General features: G+C 38.7%; 1 protein-coding gene across 1 annotated transcript; it reads left to right on the top strand.

Annotated features, from left to right (window-relative positions):
- Positions 1-1158: 1158 nt before the first annotated feature.
- Positions 1159-25417, top strand: LOC132857361 (protein diaphanous homolog 1). The gene is made up of 11 exons (XM_060887327.1): positions 1159-1216; positions 9082-9177; positions 9333-9427; positions 9532-9633; positions 10731-10970; positions 11083-11212; positions 11739-11863; positions 12159-12323; positions 12845-12986; positions 16264-16353; positions 23581-25417. The coding sequence occupies exons 1-11, from the start codon at positions 1174-1176 to the stop codon at positions 23763-23765; spliced, it is 1413 nt and encodes a 470-aa protein (XP_060743310.1). The 5' UTR covers positions 1159-1173; the 3' UTR covers positions 23766-25417.
- Positions 25418-25748: the final 331 nt, after the last annotated feature.

Raw genomic sequence — 25748 nt, 5'->3', positions numbered from 1 at the left:
CAAATACTTTTGACAACTGATGATCCTTTTTAGATTTATTTATTTAATTTAATATATATATATATATATATATATATATATATATATATATATATATATATATATATATATATATATATATAATTTTATTTTATTTATTTATTTTTTTAACAAGCCATATTGCCAAGTTGTTAATCAGACCAGACGGTCCACACCAAGCCAGAACAGAGGACCTGCAACAGAACCCAAGATGTATGGAAAACTACACACGTTAAACTACTACGTCATTGTTTTCATTTTCCTTTACTACAGCATTTTCAACTTCCAGGCTTCATCCATTGCCATAACATTGTAAGTTGATGACCTCTGACATTGTTTTGTCAAAGCTACATGCTTGAGAATTTCAGTGAGATGCAACAACACACATTTTATTTTCCTAAGATCCGCTTTTACAGTTCGTGCAGCACTCTTCATAGCACAGAATCAGAAATCAGTAGGTGTATCTGTTTGCTCTTTGCTTCAGGAAAGCTCAATCGATACCTTTATGTGGCGCAAAAGGAACAGCAACGAAGCAACAGAAAAACAGTCTGTGCCCAACCCACTGAATTGAAGTCTGTTCACAGAGGACCCACCCCATCAACTGCCTCCCTCGCCCTGATAAAGTTTGAGTCATAAAGTGTTTTTTTCTTGTTCTTTCTTTTTTTCTTCTCCCCTGCTTTAATCCCTGTAAATGCCTGACCCTGCACTCTTATTTTTTACTTCCTTTCATGACTTTTTCCCTGTCTAGGATTTATTATGCAAAATAAAATGTTTCGCAAATAAAAATCATGCAAAGCGTTCAGCAATCGAAATGGCCAGTGAAGTGTTTCTTGTCTGTTTTGATGCACGCATGGCTGGTGCTAATCGTAAACACGCTAATCTCGCTGTCGCTACAGGCTGCCTGCTATCTTGCCCTATCCACACACAGTGGTGATTAGGACACAGCGTGCAAAGTCAGCATGCAGAACAACAGATAAAAATCTGCAGGGACGTGACGGCAGACTGAGCTAGTCCTTCTGTCTCTTTCTCTCTCTGTCTCTCTCTCTCTGGTTGTGGTGTTCAGTGTTCAGAGGTGTAAGCAGAATATTTACAGCGTGACAGGAAGTGCTGGCTGAAGAGACGGATGCTGCTGTAGACTGGTGCACCGAGGGCCGCATGCACTCTTTCCTGCTTCTGCTAATTGGATCGATCCACACAGGTGATAGAGTGTGAAGGATCAGCGCACAATCAGGGTGAAAAAGAGGGTCAGCACACACTGTCAACACAATAAGTAGCTCTGGAGATTGCACTGAGGATTGCATGGTGTGCTGTGCTGTGTGCTGTGCTGTGCGTGTTAGATAGGGTTTCATATATAAAACCCAGGATACTTTTGCTGCTGCTGTACCAGTAATGTTCAGACTGTGCACTGTTCCAGCCTGCAGCCTTGACATAGTAATTAAATAGGATGGTATATATTACAAATCCTACATTCAGAGTCTCTGCTCACATTTATGTCGCAAAGAGTTCATCGCCTGTGTCTGGAATCTGCCGTTCATTCGACGAGAAATTTAATCATGAACGGCTTCTATTTGATGTGTGTGTGTGTGTGTGTGTGTGTGTGTGTGTGTGTGTGTGTGTGTATATATATATATATATATATATATATATATATATATATATATATATATATATATATATATATATATATATATATATATATTATTTCTATTCATAGTTGTATTTTGGCTTTTAAGACTATCAGCTTTACCAGTTCTTGTTCTGGTGAATTGACGCATCAGCCTCCACAGAATTGATCTTGTCTTGTATTCACATCAATCCCCTTCCTGATTAGTTCTACCTGACTGTGCATGTACATGTGTAAATAAGGCTCTAGATAGAAGGGATGTGTGCAGTATGTAAGGAATAAAACACTCTGTGCTGTTGTAGGTACATGTCCTGTAAACGGATAGGAAAGTAAAGTAATAAACGGTAGGGTGGCGTGATATGGTCCAACATCTGTTTAGGTGTCTCATTTGTCCTTGTGTTGCTATTATTAAACAATTATGTATAAGAATGAGTGCATTACAATAACCCGGTGTCCAGCCACAGTGTTGGTGTATAAAGACTTATCAGATTTTAACAGATCATATCACCTCATTGTGAACTTTAGCACAGTTGTGACTATATAAACATTAAAGATGCGCCTGCAGATATGTGTGTATTATCCTCAAGTTGGAATCTGTGTGTGTGTGTTTGTGTGTGCAGCTTTTTTAACTTGCTGTGGTTCTGTATCTGTTGTGTGTCATGTTGTGTCTGTGTATTTCAGTGATGTATTTGAGGAAGAGAGATTGCTGTGAGTGTGGATGAAGATTTGACTGTAACTCTTTCAGGCAGGCAGAAACCGTTCAGTCCCACTGGGGCTGCTCTACTGAGAAAGAGAGCAAGCACACACGGCTGTGTGCGTGCGTGTGTGTATCCTGGGGGAGTTGTGTGTTCTGCTGAGTGCATCGGTCTAATGTACATGTGTGATTCTGTGATAGACGCAAACCATCCTCCCACTTTACCCCTCACTGCCCTGGCTTCACTGTTCAAACGTCCTTTCACCGTCTCCTCTCTCTCTCTCGCTCGCTCTCTCTCTTGCTCGTTCGCTTTCTCTCTTTCTCTGGCACGCACTCTCTCTCGCTCTCTGTGTGTGTGTTCGTGTGTGTATGTTTACAGCCTAATAATTCATTAGCAGTCAAGCAGATGATTTAGTCAAGATATGAATATGTTGTACAATTTTGGATTAGTTTCACATGCATGTTTGCTTCATGGCCAGTTTAAAGGATTTAGACATAACCGAGAGGATGAATCGGCAACTAATTTCAAACTAGAAAGCTGCAGGAGCGAATGCACCTAAAGATAGCCATGTAGTGAATTTACAAAGATGCGTGGAAGATTCCACACAGCCACTTTAACCTACACCTCCTAAGCTACTCTCAGGGTTTTTAGACAGGTTGAGGTGTGTTTTTTTTTTTTTTTTTTTTTTTTTTTTTTTTTTTTTTTTTTTTTTTTTTTTGAGCTTGAATGCTGTTGACTGTTGTGTAATCGTATGTCATCAGATCACGACTCTGAAGCTATTTTATAGGAACTCTACTACTTTATACACACTTACTAACACACAGTGTCTAAGCATAAATCTCAACAGATTTAAGAATTAAAGTGTCTTGTGTCTAGTCGTTTCTTTCAGATATGTGCATTTAAACACAATCAGTGCCATCCACTCTTGTGAATGTCTTTGTCTGATTTCCACCTCGTGTCCACTTATCCACTAGAGGGCACCATCAATCCAACCCACTCTTCCTACAGCACACAGCATGCAGTGGGCGAGTGTGCAATTTAGTTATAATTGCTCTGGGTTTTAAAGTGTCAGCAAGTGTCAGTAGTCAGTCTGGGGGAAGTGGGACACAAAACGGCCTTTGACCTCCCCTCAGGACATATACAGACAGACACACACACATTATTTTCACTCTCCTTTCATCATGTCCCTTAACAAGCAGTGGCCTCTTTATACCGAGCGGAAAGCCACCCCCGCCTTAGATGACCTATGGGCATTTCAGTGTCTGAGTGTGTGTCCGTTCATCTGAAGCAGGGCTGTGTTAACCTTGCACTTTAGTCTGTTTTAATATATAGTCAGCATGCAGTGTTTTTAGAAAATGGCCTTTATTATATCCACATACTGACGTTTTTATGGCTATTAGAACATATTTTCTGTGTGTGCGCTTGTGCATGCTTGCTCTTTGAAGCTCTCGGAGGTGTGAAAGAACAGATCAAGCTTGAGTCATGGATGAGTTTTTGTTCTCTCTCTCAAACACACACACACACACACACACACACACACTCTGTTCCTGTGAACCTTAGCTGGCTATTATTTAGAAGACACATGTGAGACCATTATTGACAGTTTCTGAGTGTGTGTGTGTGCGCGTGTGCAATTAGGTTGCTTTAATTGCAGTAGTAAATCTCAGCGCGTCTCCCTGAGAGAGTGCCGATAGCACTGTGATTTAATAGCTATTCTCAGGCGCAGGACACCGGTGCTCTATCTCGACCTCTTTCATTTAGTGTGTGTCTAGGTGTGTGTGTGTCTGTGTGTATCTAGGTATATAGGACTTCAGTACATCATTTTAGTCAGAAGAGATACAGTGAATGACCTGAAACCTCTGAAAGATCCTGCTTATGAGGAGACAGTTTCATATCCACCCAGAATATGATGTTTCAGATATACTGAATATCTGTTTATCTGCCACTTTATTTCCTGTTGTTGTATTGGGTGTAGTTCAGAACTCTGGTCAGTAGGTGGCAGTATGTCCTCACACATGCTTTTTTATTCTCTATTGGATATATGCAGTGTTTAACATGGGAAATAATCTGAGATCTCATAAATGGCTTTTATTTGGTGTGTGTGTGTGTGTGTGTGTGTTGTACAAGTATCTAGGGTTGTTTATCAGTTTTTTTATATTCTCGTTGTATAAATGCAGCACAGCAGTGAGAGACGATCAGTACGTGCTGAAAGCTTTTCTTCATTGTCATTTAGATATCGCATGCAATGATCCTGACAATTGTTTACCAAACGCAGAACCTAACTTTATCATTTCAGCAGCGGGGTGAAATTGAGGGACGTTAACAGACTATGTTTCTCAGATGGTAAAAATCGGAGTTAGTCCACATCTGCAGTCACCGTGTTTCTTACATTGTAAATGTAAAGAAAAGTAAATGTGCTGATAAGTAAATAGGATCAAACAGAATTATACTAACTAATGTGAGTAGGTAAGTGAAAATATATTAGATAATAGTGAAGTAAAGTGTTTTATAGACTTTTCTTTAATTCATTTTACTAAAATACTTCAGTCTTTGATTAATAGCATATGTGAGTATGTAACTTGGCCTGTTTTTATAGTGTTTTTTATTTACAGTAATTCATTTCTGATAGCACACACTTCTCTACTTTATTCAGTTTGTCTTTTGATTACAGAATTTGCTACTTCACTGAATCATTTTCGTTTATAACTTTAGTAGCCTTGTAAGCTTGGAAACAAATTCTTTCTTCTGTTTCACTTTTTCATTTTGGTCTTTATTCCTAAAATGAATTTTGCTGCCATTTATATTAAAAGTTTTAAAATATGAACTACAAAAGAGAGAATGTCAAGTGCAAGAGCAGCCATTTAAAGAATTTTTGTTACTGTTTTGCTCAGACTAAAGTTTCTGCTTTTGATATTCAGTGTGTCAGATCCTCTTTGGTTTAACAGCAGCCCTGGATGATTATGATGAGTTTTATATCAGAAATAACCAAAATCATGTTATTAAATTCCCCCATGCTGCAGTTGCAGCTTTCATACACCAGGGGTGCGCATGTGAGCAGCTCCCATGCCCCACCCCTAACCCACCCCTTTTACTTTACTCCTCCCATTTCATGCTAATCATCTTCCCCCTTCTCATTTATCCACCACCACACCCTGCCATCTGGCTCCGAGTCTTTCCCCCAACCCCCTCCCTCACTTCCTCCATTCCTCCTTTCCTTCCTTTCAGGACAGAAACACAAAGAATGGATTCTTCCAGCTCCAAGGTTACCCTCGGCTACTAGAGCTGTGAAAACTCCACAAACACGCGTTGCAGAGGGGGCACAGACGTGTGGCCATGCGGACATTTAAAGTTTAAAGTGAGAGTCTGCTGTAATCAGTCAATCCAGACAGAGCAGCATCTGCCTGCTTTAGACATTCATCTGTGTCTGTGACTGTGACTGTGCTGAACGGAATGTTCTTACTGTGAAACACTAAGATGAAGAAAAACTTCTTTCAGCCCAAACAGTCGTCTCCTTTTTTTTTTTCCCAGGGACATCAAACCAATTTTGTTTATTTCCGGATACTTTTCACCAAGTTTGAAAACTCCAAAGAGAGAAAAGTTTTAATACAAGTAAAGTTTGCTTAAAGTTCAGGCGGCTGTAGCTGCTTGTGGCCACCAGAGGCACCAGAGCTCCACCAAATTTAATTTACCTGCGAACAATGGACGCTGTCACGTGTAAGCTCTCAGAATAAAAATACCCACAAGCTTCTCTCACTTTACATTCTCATCTTTCTGTCTTTCATTAAAGCTCATTTTTGTTTAGGTGTCTTACTGGAAGAGCCTTTTAATCAGGCATGGTCCACTTTATACACTACACATATCTCTCTCTCTCTCTCTCTCTCTCTCCCTCTCTCCCTCTCTCTCTCTCCCTCTCTCCCTCTCTCTCTCTCTCCCCCTCCTTTCTCTCTCTTTCTGACTAACCTTTTCTGTCTCTACATCTTTATCTTCCTTTGTCTTTTTATGTCTGTCTCTACATCACTCTTTTCTCTGTCTTTTTCTTTTCATGTCTTTTGTGCTTTCTTAAACATTTCTGTTTGTTTCTTTCACCTTCTTTCCTCTGTAGGATACCTTCCTCTACAAGTACTTTACAAAAATGGAAAACAGGAAGAGGATGGATGGATGTGTGTGTGTGTGTGTGTAATGGATCTTTAGCTTCTTGGTTATGTTCAGCACATTAAGTTCTAGTTTTTGTTTTTACAATAAAACATTTGGTTGAAACTGTGCCTGAACAGGGTGATTGAGTAAGACAGCTGGCTGGCCACCCTGTGTGTGTGTGTGTGTGTGTGTGTGTGTGTGTGTGTGTGTGTGTGTGTGTGTGTGTGTGTTTGTGTGTGTTTGGTCTCCCACTGACCTCATTGTCTGGGTCCAGTGGTAGCATGCAGCTGTTGATAGAGGCAAAGGGAAGGAAAACAGCCCTTGAAGGGGTCTGAAAGGAAGTAACACTAGCAGTCAAACAGTAAAGAGAAGCTTTCACAAAATTGTGTTTATACTTTTTGTTGTATTTTTTACTTTTCCTAAACATGCACAACTTGTGTTGTAACAGTACTCCAGATGTGGCTCAAGTTGTGACTGCAGTATTCTTGACCACCACTAGAGGTGCCATCTGCTCATAAATGAGAAATTGAGTGTGTGTGTGAGTGTGAGATGAGGCAGGCAGCAGCCATTTTGAACATGGGTCCCATTTTATGAATTCCACACTGGTTTACTCTCAACAGAGGGTCTGGACCATGGGGTATTTTTCCCACTTCTATTAATTCCAACTCTTTTTTTAACTAGAGTTGTATTTATCCACTTTGTGATGTACATAGTTATATGTACAAGTTATATTTGATATTTTGCAGGAGTTGTGTACAATTTTTTTTTCTTAATGTTTAAATCAGAATGATCTTGGGCAGAAGAAGATTGTTATTCTTTTCAGTTGATTGACAGGAAACCACAACACATTTTCTTTTAGCTTATTTTAAACATAGCTGTTTACTTAGATTTTTTTTTTTAGAAATAAAAAATCGAATTGTTAGTAGCACCCTGACATCATTCTGCTTTTCCTGTTCCTTCTCTGTAGGAGAGCATGTTGTGAAAATCCTTACTTCTAAAATAATGTTTCCTGTTTTCCGACACTTCTATCTATCCCCCAGAGTCTTAAATTTCAACAGACAAAAAAACAACAATAAAGGCCAGACAAATTAAAGGGTAGTTTGATTTAAACATTTTACTGAGTCAGCTGATTTGTCGCTGATTTCAAGCACACATGCCTCTGTTCCAGTACAACCTCTGCTGCATTTTAGTGGGTTAAGGAGAGCAGTTTGGCTTGTGGGGGCAGTGCAGTTCTGGAGCTGTAGCTCTGCTCACCTCCTACAGTTGGATAAATATCATCCAACATTAAAAGAAAGAAAGATTGATGGAAAAAGGCAATAAAAGAAAGAGTGGCCAGGGTCAGAGAATGGCGGGAATGGAGAGAGGAAGGCTCGTGTAATGACTAATGTGCCAAAAAAAACAAAGGCTCTCAGTTCAGCGAGTGAAACAACGCAGAACTCTCTAAGTGGTGGAAAGAGTGAGCAAAGAAAGATTTATCAAGGCTGATTCAAATGAGACTTGCAGGAAGACATGTTTGTTCTACTGTCCATCTTATGGGTATAAAAAGTTAGTGCAAGTTAGTGTGTGTGATGGTGTTAGATACTTGTCAGAGTTCAGTGTGTAATGTAAAAGCCTGTTTTAGTGATTCCATATGTCAGTGTAATCCAATATTAAGAGCGAAGGAGGGGGGGGGGAAGGAACAGGACAGCCAGGCCTGGATAGAGGGAGTGAGCTAAAAAAGAAGGGAAATGAGAGGGGGAAAAAAAAGAAACACAGGCAGAGTTTCCTAATGAGAGAGGGGTGGAGAAGTGAAAGAAAATACAAGCAGATGGCAAAGCAAGAAAGAACAGTGGTACAAAGGAAAGCATGAGAAGCAGTAAACAATGTAGCAGGGAGTGGAGGCCATGTGGTTTTGTGCTGCGTATTTATTTGTGTATTACAGTAGAAATGTGATATAAGGATTGTAGAATAAAGGGTGTACAGGGGTATCTGTGTCTCCATCAGAATAAAGCAAAGCTAAAATTAACAAGATCTGACAAATAACAGATGGGGTTTTGCGTGGACGCTGTGATTGTTTTGACTTGTTGAGGGGGCTTTGATTCCACTTCCTCTTCTGTGTTTTATAGCACAGCCACTCCTGTAGTCCACCCAGTGACCTTGCCATGAAATAACGAAGGGTAGTAGAGATGCAGAGAGGCACTTTAGTGTTTATTTCTCCTCAAGGCAGTGGTTGTCCAGTCAGAGGCTGGTGTAACATGCCTAACATTTCCTCTCTGATTTTCCTCTGCTATTTTTGCTCCTGTTTTTGCTCCACACAGAAGCACAAACAGCAGAGTGGTGTTATATTGTAATAAAGTATTTCTGTCACCATCCTGTTCTTTGTTGCACAATGTTTGGAATATTTTCTTTTTAAAATGATTCATATACTTGTGTGTGTGAGTGTGTGTTAACTTCAGTCTTAACAAAACTTTTTATTTCATGGAGTTCATCCAAGTCTGAATGTTTGTCATTTCATTTTCACTCTTTCCACTCTTGCTCTCTTTCTGATTGAGTACCTAGGTCCCGTCCCCTTATGCCCCACACCTGACTAGCTAACAATTTTCTTTCTGCTCTCTATTTTTCTCTTTTTAGCCAAGAAAGATCAGGACGGAGGAGAAGAAAAAGCAGCTCAGAAGAAGAAAGTGAAGGAGCTGAAAGTTCTCGATTCCAAATCGTCCCAGAACCTCTGTGAGTAATTTCAAGCTCATTAATGTAACCGATTGACACTACAGAGGATTTTAATCTCACATCTCTTTCTAATCATCTTGAAGAAATATAACAAGCCAGAGTAGGTTGTTGAGTATCCTTGATTAATATTGTGTGTGTGTGTGTGTGTGTTGCAGCTATTTTCCTGGGCTCAAACAGATTGCCATACGAGGAGATGAGAAATAATATCTTGGAGGTGAATGAGAAGGTGCTAACAGAGAACATGGTGCAGGTGTGTTTGTCTGTTTGTGACTTTGCCAGTAGTTTGCATGCACACTGTGGCCTAATTTGCATCTGATTTGGTTTGATTCATGTGTCTGTGTTTGCATGTTTCAGAGCTTACTGAAGCTGTTGCCTGAGGAAGAGCAGCTAAAGGTCTTATCAGAGCTGAAGGATGAGTATGAGGACCTCGCAGAGTCCGAACAGTTTGGAGTGGTGGTCAGTGCGCACGCGCACACACACACACACGCATGCACACACTTACTCATACCACATAGTACAGTCTTGCACTTGATAAGCCAGCAGTACCAAAGTGTGAGAGTTAATGTTTATTGTGATATTTACATTTCATCTGATTTCACATCCAATAAAGTCCCATTCCAAGGAACTGTACTGAAATCCTTCTAGAAACAAATACACTATTTGCATTTAAAGCTTCATCAGTCAGACTGACCCAGGGTCTAAATTTATGGCCATCATCTCAAGAGCTAGCTTTGTTCAAGCAAATGATGTGTAATATAAATTAATAAATATAACACTGTGGTGGAAAAAACAACAACAAAGCATTATATAATAAAGATGTTAGAATGCAAACAGAACGGTTACAATTCAGTTGAAATAAATCAGCAAAGCATAGTGACTTATGATTAATAGTGACTTATGGGAACTCTCACAAACTCTGCCTGTCTGTCTGTCTATCCATCTATCCGTCTATCTATCTATCTATCTATCTATCTGTGTTTATCTATCTATCTATCTGTGTTTATCTATCTATCTATCTATCTATCTATCTATCTATCTATCTATCTATCTGTGTTTATCTATCTATCTATCTATCTATCTATCTATCTATCCATCTGTCTGTCTGTCTATCTATCTATCTATCTATCTATCTATCTATCTATCTATCTATCTGTGTTTATCTATCTATCTATCTGTGTTTATCTATCTATCTATCTATCTATCTATCTATCTATCTATGTATGTCTGTATCTGTGTGTCTATCTGTCTGTGTTTATCTGTCTGTCTGGCTGTCTGTTTGAAAATGGCTTGTGTTTGGCTCATGTTAAACAAAACTTCATGAACTTCTGACAACTTCGAACCTTTTATAGCTAAGGAGTTTTTGTCTGTTTACATTCGATCTTAGGTCTGTACTGTTTCATTTTAATGTTTCAAGTAACTGTAAAGAATGTGTTGGAGAATGGGTTGATGTCAGTGAATATTTGCAAAAACAAATGTAAACCCGAATAGGACTAATTGTAGCTTCAAAAATTCTCTCTCTCTCTCTCTCTCTCTCTGCTATTGACTGCCTGTAGATGAGTTCAGTAAAGCGTCTAAAGCCCCGGCTCAGTTCCATCCTGTTCCGACTGCAGTTTGAAGAGCAAATAAATAATGTGAAGCCAGACATTGTGTCCGTGACTGCAGCATGCGAGGAGCTGATGAAGAGTGATAACTTTGCCCAACTTCTTCAGATCATCCTGCTTGTTGGGAACTATATGAATGCCGGCTCACGCAATGCCAAAGCCTTTGGCTTCAGCATCAGCTACCTGTGCAAGGTCTCACACACACATGCTCACACACACAAACACCTTTTCTGCTGTGTGAATGTATGCATAACACGCAGTTGGTTTGCTGTAATGATCCCTTCTGTCATATTCTCACATGCAGCTCAGAGACACAAAGTCTGCAGATCAGAAGCAGACTCTTCTGCATTTCCTGGCAGATGTGTGTCAGGAGCAGTATCCTAATGTCATGCACTTCCATGAGGAGCTTATTCACCTGGAGAAAGCCAGCAGAGGTGCCTTAATCTGTTAATACATATCAGCCAGCTCATTAATACATGTTTCTTTGCTTTTAATCAGAATCTCACATTATTGCCCCTTTGTGTTACAATAAAGCAGTACATTTACTCTGCATAAGCACAAAATCCTTATTAAGAGCATGCTTGTATATCATGAAATCGGTAACGTGATACACAGCAAGAAAAGGTTTTAGCATACTGTGTTATACTAAAAACAGGGTAAAGAACATACTAACTTATAATGGAAGTCTCTGTTCAGTATTTGGGGTAATTAATAAAGAATTTAAATAAGCATAATACACCATGCACTTAGACCTCCATTATAAGAGAGACTTTATATAAACCTGTTTGTTACTGTCTTGTTAATCTAATGTCTGAGGTCTAATCTCAGATGTGCTACATATGCAGTGGATAGAGATTTGATTTAAAATGCTGACGTCCAAAAGGAAAGGACAAACTAAGATACATATCAGTTATTTATGCAGGATGTAAAAGAGATCTCTTTTTTTTTTTTTTTTTGTAGTTTCTGCAGAGACACTCCAGAAAAATTTGGAACAAATGGGGAAGCAGATCAAGAGTCTGGAAAAGGACATCGAAACTTTCCCTCCACCCCAAAATGAAAAGGATAAATTTGTTGAGAAAATGACAATATCCTTCATGACAGTAAATGCTTCGTGCTTGGTTATACTGGGTGATATGATGTCCATACTGTTTAATAATTGTATTTTTGTACATGAAAACAAGAAAACAACAACAATGTATCACTCAATGCACTCAGAATGAGTTTCATGACAGAGAGAATGAAAAAAAAAGAAACTTGATAATTTAGTTAATCAAATATTGCTGCCTCCTATGTTGAATTTCTTCCTGTGCTGATTGTAATTGACCCCCATATGGACTGTATGGACCTGCGCTAGTCATATTCTTTAACTGATCCGTGTACGTTTTTGTGGCGTCTGCGCGAGAGCAGTATGAGAAGCTCCAGCTGATGCACAACAACATGGAGAAGCAGTACGAAGACCTGGGCAAATACTTTGTGTTTGACCCCAAGAAGATGGGCCCTGAAGAGTTATTCGGAGACCTCAACAACTTTAGGAACATGTTCCAGGTAATGTCAGAAGTTGCAGTTAAGCTTTGAGATTATAACATAATCCTGAGGATTACAGATAAAAGCGATGGTTAAGAGTTGCTTAAATGGCAGGGTTTTTGTACATGTAAATATTTACCTTTAATGTCACTTACAGGATCAGTAGTGTAAATGTTATGTTTATTCTTTTGTCAGGAAAGTAAACAAGCACACATTAGAAGTCAGTGTACCTGCATTACCAGCTGCTGTGTTTGTGTGGGTGTATGAGAGAGAGAGAGAGAGAGAGCAGTAGTATGTGTCATTAGGTCATTATGTCTCCACTGTTTGATTTTTCTTGACACCTATTTCTTTGTCCTTACTAAACAGTGTCATGCTGTAAATGTTTGAATACACCAACAGATAAACATATCAAGCCCTACATTTACTCAAGTAATTAAATAACATTACACGCTGAAAACTAGGCTGATACAAACATCTCTCATCACATGAAATATGCTTCTTACTGTCTAACCCGCATGTGTGTGTTCGTTTGTGTTTTACAGCAAGCCGTGAGTGAGAATCAGAAACGTAAGGAAGCAGAAGAGAAGATGCGCAGGGCCAAACTTGCAAAAGAGAAAGCAGAGAAAGAGAAAGAAGAGAGACAGAAGAGAATGAATTCTGGGCACTCTCTTAACATCAATGATGGTATGGCTTTGTGTGTGAGGTTCTGGATCTGTGCAGTTCTGTTGATCAGCCACTGAGGGCAGTCATACCACATAAAAGAAATTTCTCAACTCAAGTGTGTGTGTGTGTGTGTGTGTGTGCGCAGAAGAGGAAGGAGGGATAGAGTAAAATAAACAGATAATAGGACACTCTGAAAACTAATAAAACAACAACAAAAAAAGGAGTACACAGAGGGAAGACTTGTATGTAATCATTTATTTATACTTTACAATGGAAGTTTGATCTTTATGAGCCCCAAAGAAGAAGCAAACATGGAAATAGAGTACAGGAAAGCAAAGCTGTTCACTAAACACACACAAGCACTTTTTTACCAAATCAATATGAAATATTCCATATACACACAGCCACACGAACAACTCTCTCTCTTTCTCTGACTTTTTCCTCAGTGACCTAGTTTTAGTTCGCCTTGCTTTTTGGCTACAGTTTGTTTATCTTGGGCTAAATCAGTATTTCACCACTCATCAGTGATCTGAATAACAAGTAACATAAAGGGTATAATGTAAAGGCATTGTGCAGCAATGAGAATAAGGTTACATAAGGTTAGAGGAATCTATCAGGTGATGGGATGCATCATGATATGAAGTGGAGTTACTGTACTTCAGAATCCTATAGAAGTAGATCCCAGTGTTTCAAGAACACGGAAAACATTTGTAGTTAGAATCAACATCCATATGACAAGATTATTTCTGTTGTTTCTGCAGACAGCTTGTTATATTCCAGAAAAGAAAAGCTGATACAAAGCACAGACACTTGAGATTTCTTTCATTACTGCTAAGTAAGCATTTATCAGAACATTTTGTTGTACCTAATCATACATTTTACATGATTTTTATTTTAAATATATAATGCTGTTTTTTAAAAGAAACATTTTTATTATCTTACAGATTATCTTGCCATCCTAAGATAAACAAACTGCAGCCAAATAGAGAGCACTTGTGTTAATATGGAAGTGATGATCAACAACACGTTCATATAAACCTGTGCTTTGAATTAGGGAAACTACTATCAGAGCTACTCTTTAAATTAATCACGCTTTTCTAATTACTTTAACATAAGTATTGCTGTTTTCCCCAACAATTTGTTAACACAGCACAAGGCTTCCAAGTGTGGTTCAGCTATAGACACTATAAACTTATAGAATTCTGTCTATTATTTGTCCAACACTGTGAGAATGTTGAGAGTCTGAGATTTCGTCACTTTACACACATACATGCTGTGAGAAAAGAGAAGCATCAGAACAAAGGCCTGAGTGTCTGAATCTCATGCTCTCTCTCTCTCTTGCCTTTCACTCTCTTTTACACATCCTAATTCACACACAGGGTTCAGTGCCCTCACAGGGTCAGTGGCTGTTTGGAATGTCCGTGTAATTTCCAGGCACATAAACCAACTACAGTTTCAGTGCAATAATGATCTGCAGTGTTAAACACTTTATCATCATTCACTCAGCTCTGTTTTTGAGTCCCACTGGGTAAGCGTGTTCGGTATTATCAACACACATGTAATCAGCATCAGGAGGTTTGTGCATAGTGAAATTATATTTCATCTGATCAGAAATCAAAGCAGGTTTTTCTTTTAGGCTGATCCCATTAAAATTATATTCTTTTAAAGTCAATTATTTAATCAAGACATGGCATTAAATCACTGCAACAGCCACACAGTGATCCCTTGTGATCAACATCCCTTTTGATGAAAACACATAGTGAGATTGAGCTGGAGAATTGGTTATATATTCAGTCAGACAGTGAGAGGCACTGCTAACAGGATGGGCTGTGTGTGCTTTCCTCGCACTCTGTTATTTCACAACCTGACCAATAGGTGTCAGGGCTGTGTGAAGGATAGGAAGGATTCTGCCTGTGCCCACGTGAGGATGTGGATGTGTGTTGGCCAGATGATCACGTGTGTGAAGGAGATGACAGGACTGATCTACTTAGTTCTAATGCACTAACACACTTCGCGTGTTGATAATACATACGCATTGTGTGCTCAGTATGTGTAGTGTATTACCTTTATGACAGTGAGAGACACTGTGGTAAAACTGATAATACAATATTAGTGTTTATAATCTTATTCATGTAATATTATATTTTGCCTCTGTTTGCCTCTTTTTTTTTTTTTTTTTTTTAAAGAGTGCACACTGTTATCTGTATAGAGGCGCTGAATGGTAATTTAAGAGTTCTCGCAGTTTTTATTTCTGTCCTCTTGGTGGCATATTTGGACTGTGTAGAGCTGTGTGTGTGTGCGTGCGCTTGCGTGTGTGAATGGATCCCATTTGCATGGTGTGACAGCTCAGACATGAAGCCATCTGGCATCAGCTTTACTTGGGATTATAGCCTGTGTGTATGTCATCTGCATGTTTGCTGGGGCAGGGTAGAGCAGGCTGGGGGCAGAAAGGGATCACTTTATCATGTTTCTTTATGTCTGTGTGTAGAAGACGGAGTGAGAGTAAGAGGAAATTATCCGAACCATCTGGTTAAAGCAATAGCAACTTTAGCACACTCACAAACTGTGCATTACATATGTTACAACTTCTCGTCATACACACAATTCATTTCTTTTTGCCTGTATTTGTCCTTTGTGCTTATGTTTGTCTGTAGCAGCTGAAGTGGGTCAATGCCCATCTGGGTTAATGTGCCTGTCAGTCCTTGTCAGTTTGTTAGTTGATCTTCCCTATTTTGTTATTATGATATGATTTTTCCTATTGCCATTCCATCATTGTAATAGTTAAACAGAGCTTATCAATAATAGAGACCTCTTTACAATTAGGAATATTATGGTTCCTGCCAAAGAGTAGGTAAATGTGGAACAGGAGATGCTAAGCTGAAACCTCCTAACAGCAGCTGGGACAGAAATTTAACTTGGCTTTCTGGAGCAGGGAGTGATGGGAATAAAAATAAAAAAAAACACAAGCAAAATAGCATTTGCTTTATTTCCTTGCGCCCATACTTAGAAGGCAGGACTTGTCTAATCCGATATTTAATGGTGTTAAGCCACCTCTGTTGTCACACCACCTGTGAGTCTAAAGCCTAATTCCTGTTTGTGTATCCATATGGATGAGTGTGTTTGTACTAACCATGATAATTGTGTGGTCAGCTGACCTTCAGTCCATGGGGTCAAGGCTTACCTTTATGAGTTAATGCATGAGCAATACTGATGCAGTTAATAATAAATATTATTGAGGAATGTGTGTTTCTGGGTCTGTGTATGGCATTAACCTTTTTGTTTTCCTTGTGTTGATTAGATGGCGATGAGACTGGTATCATGGATGGCCTGTTGGAAGCACTGCAATCAGGAGCTGCTTTCAAACGAAAGAGAGGTCCAAGGCAAGCAGGTAAAGCACACAGGCACACCTGAAGTTTATCGAACAGTAGATAAGCACTTTAGCTGTATTCCTGTCTGCTTTATAAAGACAGGATATCCTCTGGACTGGACAATTGCATTTCTCTCTCTACATCTGGTGTCAGATGAATTATTTGATACTAATTTCTTTCTACTTGCAGATTGATGCTTGTGTCATATTGATTAGCTTAGTGTGGTGAAGGATGTGAGGGAACAGCTGGAGTGAACAGTGCAGTCACATTCTAATATTACAGTATTTCAATATCATTTTTGGCTTAATCTTATTTAGCTATCAGTTAACATGTGTTTTATTTATTTATTTGTGCATGTGAAGCATTTTTAGCTGAAGTAAAGCAGGGTTTAAACATGACTCTCAATGACAGTTTGTTGCACAGTTTTGCTGGAGGTTTTACAGCAAAATCATCAACTGTTTGTGTAGCTTTACTTATCCATGATAGTAACAGTATTTGAGAATTACTGTGTGATGACACATTTCCCCTCATTATACTGATTATGCAGGTATACATTTTGCCTACCATGTCTGTCTGGACATGTAACATTCACTGGCTCAGGAGTGAGTTTGGAACATTGCAGTGTTTTTCACTGTTTATATGCACGTTTGTGTGTGTGTGTGTGTGAGCTGGAACCGGATCTTTAACTGAAAGAATCCAGATGTGTAACCGTGGCACGTGTTGAAATTCTCTCTCTCTCTCTCTCTCTCTCTCTCTCTCTCTCTCTCTCTCTCTCTCTCTCTCTCCCTCCCACCCCCCCCCCCCCCCCTCTCTCTCATTCTACATTCTATCTCTTTCTGTTTTCTTTTCCAAGTCTTTCTCTGTTTGTATGATTTCTCCCCAAATTTCTTGTCTCCACTTTGCCTTTTTGCTTTGGCACCGCTGCTTTCTGGGCTCCTCTTACACTGTTTTCTGGGAATCACAGTCTGCTAAAAAGAGGGGAGACAAAGAGGAATGTGCAGGGGTTGTGTTTTTGTGTGTAAGTATTGACTTCACTAAATTCAGGGCTGTACAGAAGAAGTCGGGAGAATTAGCACCGTTGCTGTGAACCCCCAGAGCTTCTGAATACCTACATAATTACGGATTAAAGAAAGAACCGCCTCTTTTTGTGGTTAAAGAGCATGGAACAGTTCAAGAATAGACGCACTTCGCTGCTGTAAGAGCTATAAGTGTTTAATTGCCTGTTGTGTCTATTTTTCATGCACACATTCACACATGTGCTCCTGGCTCCATTCAGAAGTATACATCTTTTGTGCGTGTTTGTGTGTTACTGGAGTGAGTCATAGTTATGTATATTTTTAACCTCTGTGAGGAGATGACAGAACAACCTCCTGTTTCCCTGGTGACTAAAACTCCTCTGACTCATCTGACCATGTGTCACTGACAGCACAGACTTTTCCCTATTAGTTTCTCACACACACACACACACACACACCACACACACACACACACACACACACACACACACTATAACATTAACCACATGAAAATAAATCCAGAACAAACACCTCTCTCAGAAGATACAGAATTCAGACATTCCCAGTGATCTCCACCCTACACCATGACTTCCATTTACAGAACTGTAACTCCCACATTCCATCAAACACACTCACATACACACACAGTCAAGCAGTGAATAATTTGGACACCTTTGCTCATAGAACGCTTTCTTGATTTTATCAGATTTTAATAATAATGAAAACATTAATACTATGAAGTCAATTCTGCATTGACCAGTAAAGCATTAAATAAATCAAAATTATTTAAAATTATTAACAGTAATTCTATATGATCCACAAAGCTTTTTTTTTTTTTTTTTTTTTTTTTTGTAAACCTTCCCAAGTAGGCCTAAAGTTCTAAATAAAAACTACTGGTTTGGAGAAACAATTTAAAAATAATAACAAGTTAGAAATAATTTTTCCAAGGGCAGTAACTTCACCTATTGCGCTTGTGCTGTGAAAAAAAAAAAATCTATATCGAGTCTGGTGTATCCAGTATTGTTTGAGTGGTCAGGCAAACACACACACCCTCACATGCCAGCCGCACCCACAATGACTCTACAAGCCACATGTGCATCCTATGCAGGAGCACATTTGTTCAGACGCACACACTTGTGGCTGACAGACTAGATGTTGGATGAATAGACGACGACTGCAGGCATGTGGAAGGGAGTCACATGATGAACTATCACCTCTCACCCCTGACCCAGAATAATGGCAGCCAAACCAATCAAAAGAAAGACTCCCAGCAGCTGCTGTGCCGCCCCCCACACACACACACATATACTTATTCACTCACACTCTTAATGCGCATACTGTATGTAGACCAATTCCACAGACATTTTGTGCTAGTCACACATGCCCCATTTCCACTGCTGCCAATTTAATGCTGCATTTTTTGTATAGCTTGGACTAGGACTGCTAAAACATTGTTTCTCTGAGAAAGCACAGTTATGTCCAGTCACAACAACTCAGGAGTTTCTTACTGAAAATAATGCTTCTTTAATATATAAAAGCAGAGATCATAGTTGCACATTTTTATGTGATTTTTATCTTACTGCGACATCTCATCAGATGCTACAAATCTTATATCTCAAGTCTGTCAAGATCCTGCATGGTACACACTATATATAGAAACTGGCCTTGATTTGAAGTTCTGGCTGTGGACCAGTTTTACCTTTTAGGGTCATTACAAACTTTAAACATGTTCTATATGTGAGTGTGTTTGAGCTAGTTACTGTATGTAAGGAGCCTCAATCATAGGCTGTTTGGCTTGTAGACTTTGTTACAGCTGTGAATCATCTGTTCTAATTCTGAGCATCACACATTTTAAACTTCTGTTTCAGCTTTGCTTTTCTTTTTAAATAATATAGTAATGTACAACGGTTGTGGTTATTATTTAGTTAATTAGTCATAGGATTTATTGAGTGTTAGTGTTCCGATTGCTCGTCAGTGACAGCAGAATGTTGAGAACAGTTATTGAATTTCTCCTTTAGAAATGTTCCAGGGAGTGAACTCGAATATTCATGACTGAAAAATCTGTTTGAACTCCAAAGAGCTGTGATCTGATTACTCCTGCATATTTTGGACAACTTTTCATAGTCTTTATTAAGAAGCTAACAGATTGTCCTTATTTAGTTTTGTGGTGTTCATGAGTGTTGACTCATTTTAACACCTAGAGTGGGTACAGTAAAAATGTCTGCATTTTATTCATTTTCCTTAATGCAAGCAGCTTGCCAGTCCTCCATTATTCAGCTGTGCGTTCAATAAGGAGAAGGGTGTGCTTTGTCTACAACGTAGCCCAAGCTTTATGGAAGGTTACACTTCTGCCCATGTGGGCTCGACTGCATTTATTTTCGTCTCTGTCATATAGGCTACACACATCTGCCAGGTCACGACCCACCACACAAAGAGCCCGACATGATCCTACAACCAATGACTGGGCACACACCCCACATGACAAAAGAGAAGTCTAACACACACTTCTGCTCTAAAAGGCTAGCACTAAACTTTTTCACAAAAGAATGAACAAGTCCAAGATGGCCATGATACAAAGGACTTTCTTCTCTCTCTCTCTCTCTCTCTCTCTCTCTCTCTCTCTCTCTCTCTCTCTCACTCACACAAACACACTTCATAAGGTACATATCATTCCATATAATACAGTACATTAATGAGGCCAACACATTCTGTTAAAGCTTTAGCTCTTTACACAGTCTTTATAAACATTAGCAAGGTGACCATCCAGTCACTAACTCTAACTGTCTAGAAGCTGAGAGCACCTCCTATACATACTGTATACTTAGATAACACATCTCTCCTGCTTCCTCTAGAGGGTGCTAACTGTCTCAGATAAGACACAGCTGTACAGAAGGTTTTGATCATACATACGTATAAAATTACAAATTTAAAGTGATATCATTTATCCTAAAGTGCACTTGAATACGCATTCAAGAAAATCTGTTGATAGAGGGGTTTTATCAAGCCTTTCAAGATAAAGATAAAGACAAGATAAAGGTTAAACGTGTGTTTAAATTTGTAAATGTATAAGGCTGTGAATATTTTAGCCTTCTTCCCAACCAGCTTTATGAGGAGCTTCACCCACGAGTCTTCACTTAAAGAGTTCTTCATTGCTTCTTAATGAAATTTACTACTTTGGGGAAATTTAAGCATTAAAAAAACTATGCTTTTAAGGAAAAGGGTTCTATAATGGAAGTTTAAGGTTAAATTGGAAATGTATTGGTTCCACTTGTAACACTTGCTAATGGAAAACAGAGTTTTTTGGTTTCTACCTGCAATTTACCTATAATACTTTTCCCCTAAAAGGAGAGCTGCAGAATACTTGAAGTTAAATTAGGGGAATTAAATGTGATTAAATGTATTTATGGCCATTGAGTATGGAATATGCTACTCAATTTACTGTCCAAACTTTGACTGGAACCATTTGTTTTACATGATCTTTTTTTTACACAAGGTTTAAACATGAGCTACGTTTTGCTTTTGTAAGGAGTTTCTTAAAAAATCCAGCTAAGTTAACTGGCTGGAGAATTTGGTGTTAATTTAGGGAGTGTTTGTCACAGTTTGTGACACAGGTAAAACACTTCCACCCAATCTGATGAATGTTGGAGAATGTATTTTTTGAGAGGAGCAGTTCATGTCCCTGATCACTGCATGCGTGTTGTGTTTGTTTTGTACACAAAAGTTGAAAGGTTAAAAGGTTGAACTTGGGTTGTACAAAATGTGTTTATAGATTGTCAGAGTAAACAATTACAAAAGCATTCAACGTGTGTAAGACTTATATACACAACAGAGATTGAAAGTGTGTCGTATGCCGTACAGCCCTCATCCCAGCAAAGCAGCACGTTCTGCACACAGGAATAACATTTTCATCTGGATGAGGGAATCTGGGCTGCAGTTGCCAAACTAGAAAAGGCACCTGCTTTTTTCTTTTTGTTAGTTTGTTTTTTTTTGGTTAAGTTTTTTTGTGATGGTTTATTCATTTGTAAATTAAACTTTAAGTATTGATTTATATATCAAATAAAATATTTAATGCTTATTTTCTTTAAATTTAGCCTTTTTGTTGTGCCATGATGGAGAGCAATGGAAAATATGTTTAGCCAACTGTCAGGTTTTCTGTTATTTTTGGGGGTGGGTAGTGCTTTAGATTTCTGGGGCATTAATATGTTATTACAGACAAGTGAGAGAGACAAAAGGAGAGGAAAAATGACAGACAAGCAGAGAGACCTGAGTCTTAATTCTCCATTGAATCTGATCCTTATCTCCATTTCCAATTTAATTTACTGATCACTTTTCTAAAACATGTTCATTGTGAACATTTGTAATCATGTTCTGTCCTTTGAGGTATAATTAGGTAAAATAAATAATGCATGGATAAACAGTTGATTATGAATTTAATCCAACGATAACCTTGATGAATACAGCACTCTGAACAGATTGGTTTTGTGGTCCTGTAGAGCAGACAGCTCAAAAACAAACATAACAACCAAAGAGAAAATATTAACAATCCATGTGGGTTTAATACTATTGATTATGTGGGTGCTGTGCCTTCAGGGCTGAGGTTAGTTATATCCATTACCAGAGGTGTCAGAGAAAAGCTGACAGCAGGACACACACACACACACACACTCCTAGGAGAGCTCATTGTCCTGAGCTTCTCTAAGAAGGTCATTCTTAAGCACACAGAACAGCACGTCATAAAATTATGATTGATATTCGCTGATATTCTCAATCTCCTTTCTTTTTCCCTATCTGTCTTTCATCCTTTGTTTATCACTTGAATATCCTGTAACTGCTTTTTTGCTCTCCAACAGACTCAGTGCTGTCTTTGTCCCAGCTCATATTGGACACCTGCTCGGTAACGTGTGTGTACCTGTGTGTGTTGGGAGCATGTTTTTTATTATGCAGTGCAGTGTACATTGCAGGTGTTATTTGTATAGTGAACCATGTGGCTTAGTGATATCAGTGGCAGTTTGGGTGTGTGCACACGTGTACACCAGCCAGCCATTGATTTTCATCTATGGTTCACTTTGCATAGGGATTTTGTGTGTGGGGTACATGCATGTAATTAATGTAGTGCTGTAGTAAACATCATACAGGAATTGTTCTGTGAAATGCAGAAGGACTAGTGAATGTTAAACCTTTTACAATATTGACCTGAGCTTTCCATGGACACTAAACACCATATATCATGCATATCACCTGCATATCGCATGGAGTAACATAATTGTGAGCTGAACTTTAGAACTTTTTAGTACGAGCAGCTAGTTGTTGACATAAATGGGTAGTGTGTAGAGAGAGAAAGTAAGGCCTCAGGCTACAGTCAGTCATCGTTAATGAAACCACTACATTTACAGCATTTGGCCAACGCCAAAGTAGAAAAGTGCTTTGAAGTCTGTCACTGAATACATCAACACTGGCTCACGAGGTTACAGATGTAGGAGATACCATCAACCTAAAACTCTGTTTTGAGCTTTTTTTTTTTTTAATGAAACACTTAGCTTCCTGTCTGCCTGAAAAGAGCTCCTATACACAAACGAAATAGAAACTGTTCGTATATCTTCACAAATTATCATTCATTCTGGTGTCCAGTGTAAGTATGTTCAATATTTGTGTCTAGACCTTTTTGTGTGTGTTTAACATCTGCATGTGTTCACCTGCTAGTTTTCAGCACAAGTGTGGTTGTTGATGGGATTGCTGTTCTTTGACATGTTTTTACCCAGGAGCTATTTAATGAACGTACCCTGTTCACCTTTTAGACTTTCCGTAGCAGCTTTAATTACAGTCTCTGAGTAACTAAGAATTATTCCCAATGAGCCTATGACCCCTATAACATTATATCTAAAAGTCCTAAAATACTGCTTAATCAACAACAAAGACTAAAGCAGATGTGATTCATTTGTATTTTACAGTTTATAGCCAAGATTCTTAGTGTTTTAACAGCTTGTCTACTGAAGGTTCCTCAGCCTTTTTTATAAATGATAAAAACATCACTAGGAAGTAAGGCATGCATCACAAAACAAATGCAACTAAATAGAATTGCTCAGTTTTGCTTGTTTTCTCAAAGCCATGCACAGCATACTTATAAATGCACCCCTACAAGCTGTAATGGTCTTATAACTACTTAGGTCTCTCAGCGGCAAGATCACATGCTTTGGCTGACCGTCTAGCATTTCTTTTTTCTATTTCATTCAGGAAATCGAAGAGGAGCTGGAAATGCAGTGACAAACATTCTTGCCAAAGAACTGCTGCAGGAAGACCCCAAGCCTAGCACAACCAAAAAGACGAAAAAGGACAGTGAGAGCAAGAAGGCAGAATCAGCAGAAGACACAGGATCTCTGGAGGATCTCTTGGATGTTGCCCCACCACGGTCTAATTAGGAACCTCCTGTGCTGGCCCTTTGCTTGGGGGGGACATTGCTTCGGGACCAAATGTGAGGATGGGGTCTCTCTCTTACTCACACTCCCATGTAAGCCTTGATGGCCTACCGTTGGCCAATTTTACTGTAGACATAGGGGCTGTCTGTTCTGCCCCTAAAGGGAACTTAGAAAATATCATGGTCACGCTGCACTCATCCCTGTTTTCTGCCCAGTTTTCATCACTTTTATTCTATATTATTTTTCTTGAAGGTAAAATTGGATCAACCCAAAGATCTATTTGACACATAACAGGTGATACATTCCTTGATATTTCTGCACTTAGGTTTAGTTATTTTTTTTTTGTTTGTTTGTTTAGTTGTTTATCAGTACTTCATATTTACACACAGATATTCAGTTCTTTCTTGCTTTCTGGAGCCAAGTGTAATACTATGCAAAACATACTGTATCCAGAGTGTTAAAAGTGAATTTCCATTACATTAGCACAAACAGAGCAAAAAATGTGCCAACTGATAGCTTAGAAATGTACATACATCTGTTCAATAAGAGTATCTGTTCAATAAGAGTGTGCCTTAAGTAGACCTCATTTCTTTCCCCCCAGTAGTTCTTTTGTTTTTGTCTGTTTGTCATTTACAAGGCTCTAGCTGCACATCTCTCAGCTAAATCCAGAGTAGTCTCCCTTTATATCTCCACAGTGATAGGCAGTGTGTGCACATTTACACACTGCTCTGTATAATTACTAACCTGTTGTAAACATTTAATAAACAGTTCTGGTTTTTTTTGTGCATGTCTGAGCGATATGAATAGGCACGTACTGAATTTCCTGCACACTTAAACACTGCCCAGGAAGTACTGCAGTCTGTTCCTGTTATCCTGTCCATGTTTGATTTAAGACAGATTTTGAGTTTGCCTGTGCCAGATGAACAAAAATTTCATTCCTTGAATGCAGGGACGTCTTTAGCTGTCAGAGAAAAAAAAAAGAATCGGTAAAATACTTGTTACTGTTCTCTCTTTCAGCATTTTTGCTCTAAACTATTTCAAATTTATCAGAATGTTACTTGCTTTTTTCACTGCTTTTAATCATATCACCAATTATATTGTTCGCTAGGACAATGTGCACGTTACACGGAAGACGTCAGTCAGGGTTTCTGAAAGACATTTTTGTCCTGAATGTACCAGAACATTCTCATGATGGGTCTTCAAACACTGGACATATGCTTATTGACTGCAAGGCAATGTGTGACTGCTCTTGATGCCATGCTTATTACTGTTCAGCTTAGGTTTCGGTTTTATCCTGAGAACAAGTCTTCCATAAAGCAGTCTTACTGTATGGACGACTCTATAGTATGTGTGATAGAGTAACTTAGCGATCATAAAGACTCACATGGCATTTACTGCACATTTCTATTCATTTATGGTAACTGATTGATTTGGTGAGCAGCATTACGTCACTGGATTGAGAAAAATACAACGCATAGTCTTTTTCCATTTTATGGACAGATTTTCTATATAAATTTTTATTGATTATTTTTAATATTATTGTAATTAGAAATACACTTGGTTATGTGTGTATATGGAATTTTCTTTAGATAAATGAAAGCTTGCATTTCTGTACAACCCTTGCCATTAAAAAAAAAACCTTTAGTAGTATCTCAGCTTGGTGTGTTTGTGTGACCGTATGTTTAGTTCTGTTAATGTCAGGAGCCTAAATCATATGAGTAATGGTTATAAGTGTGTAGCTTGTAGTCCTTTAAACCATTAAACATCTTAAAGTTTGGAATAATTTAGCATTTATTTTTTTTCCCCTGATGCTTTTTTCACTTACTTTTTTATGGGTCAGTATTTGGTCATCACAGGTGTATCAGCGGTGTGTTTTGATGTGTTGGTGCTTGGATTACAACTTTCACAGCCCTGCTTCAAAATAAAATATCTGTATATAGTTGTATTACTTACTATATTATAATGTTGTAGGGGGAAGCTGCTGCC

This window comes from Tachysurus vachellii, chromosome 14, assembly GCF_030014155.1.
Source record: "Tachysurus vachellii isolate PV-2020 chromosome 14, HZAU_Pvac_v1, whole genome shotgun sequence".
NCBI classification, from domain to species: domain Eukaryota; kingdom Metazoa; phylum Chordata; class Actinopteri; order Siluriformes; family Bagridae; genus Tachysurus; species Tachysurus vachellii.
The sequence above is the reverse complement of the archived record's forward strand: the minus strand, read 5'-3'. Positions and strand labels throughout refer to the sequence as shown.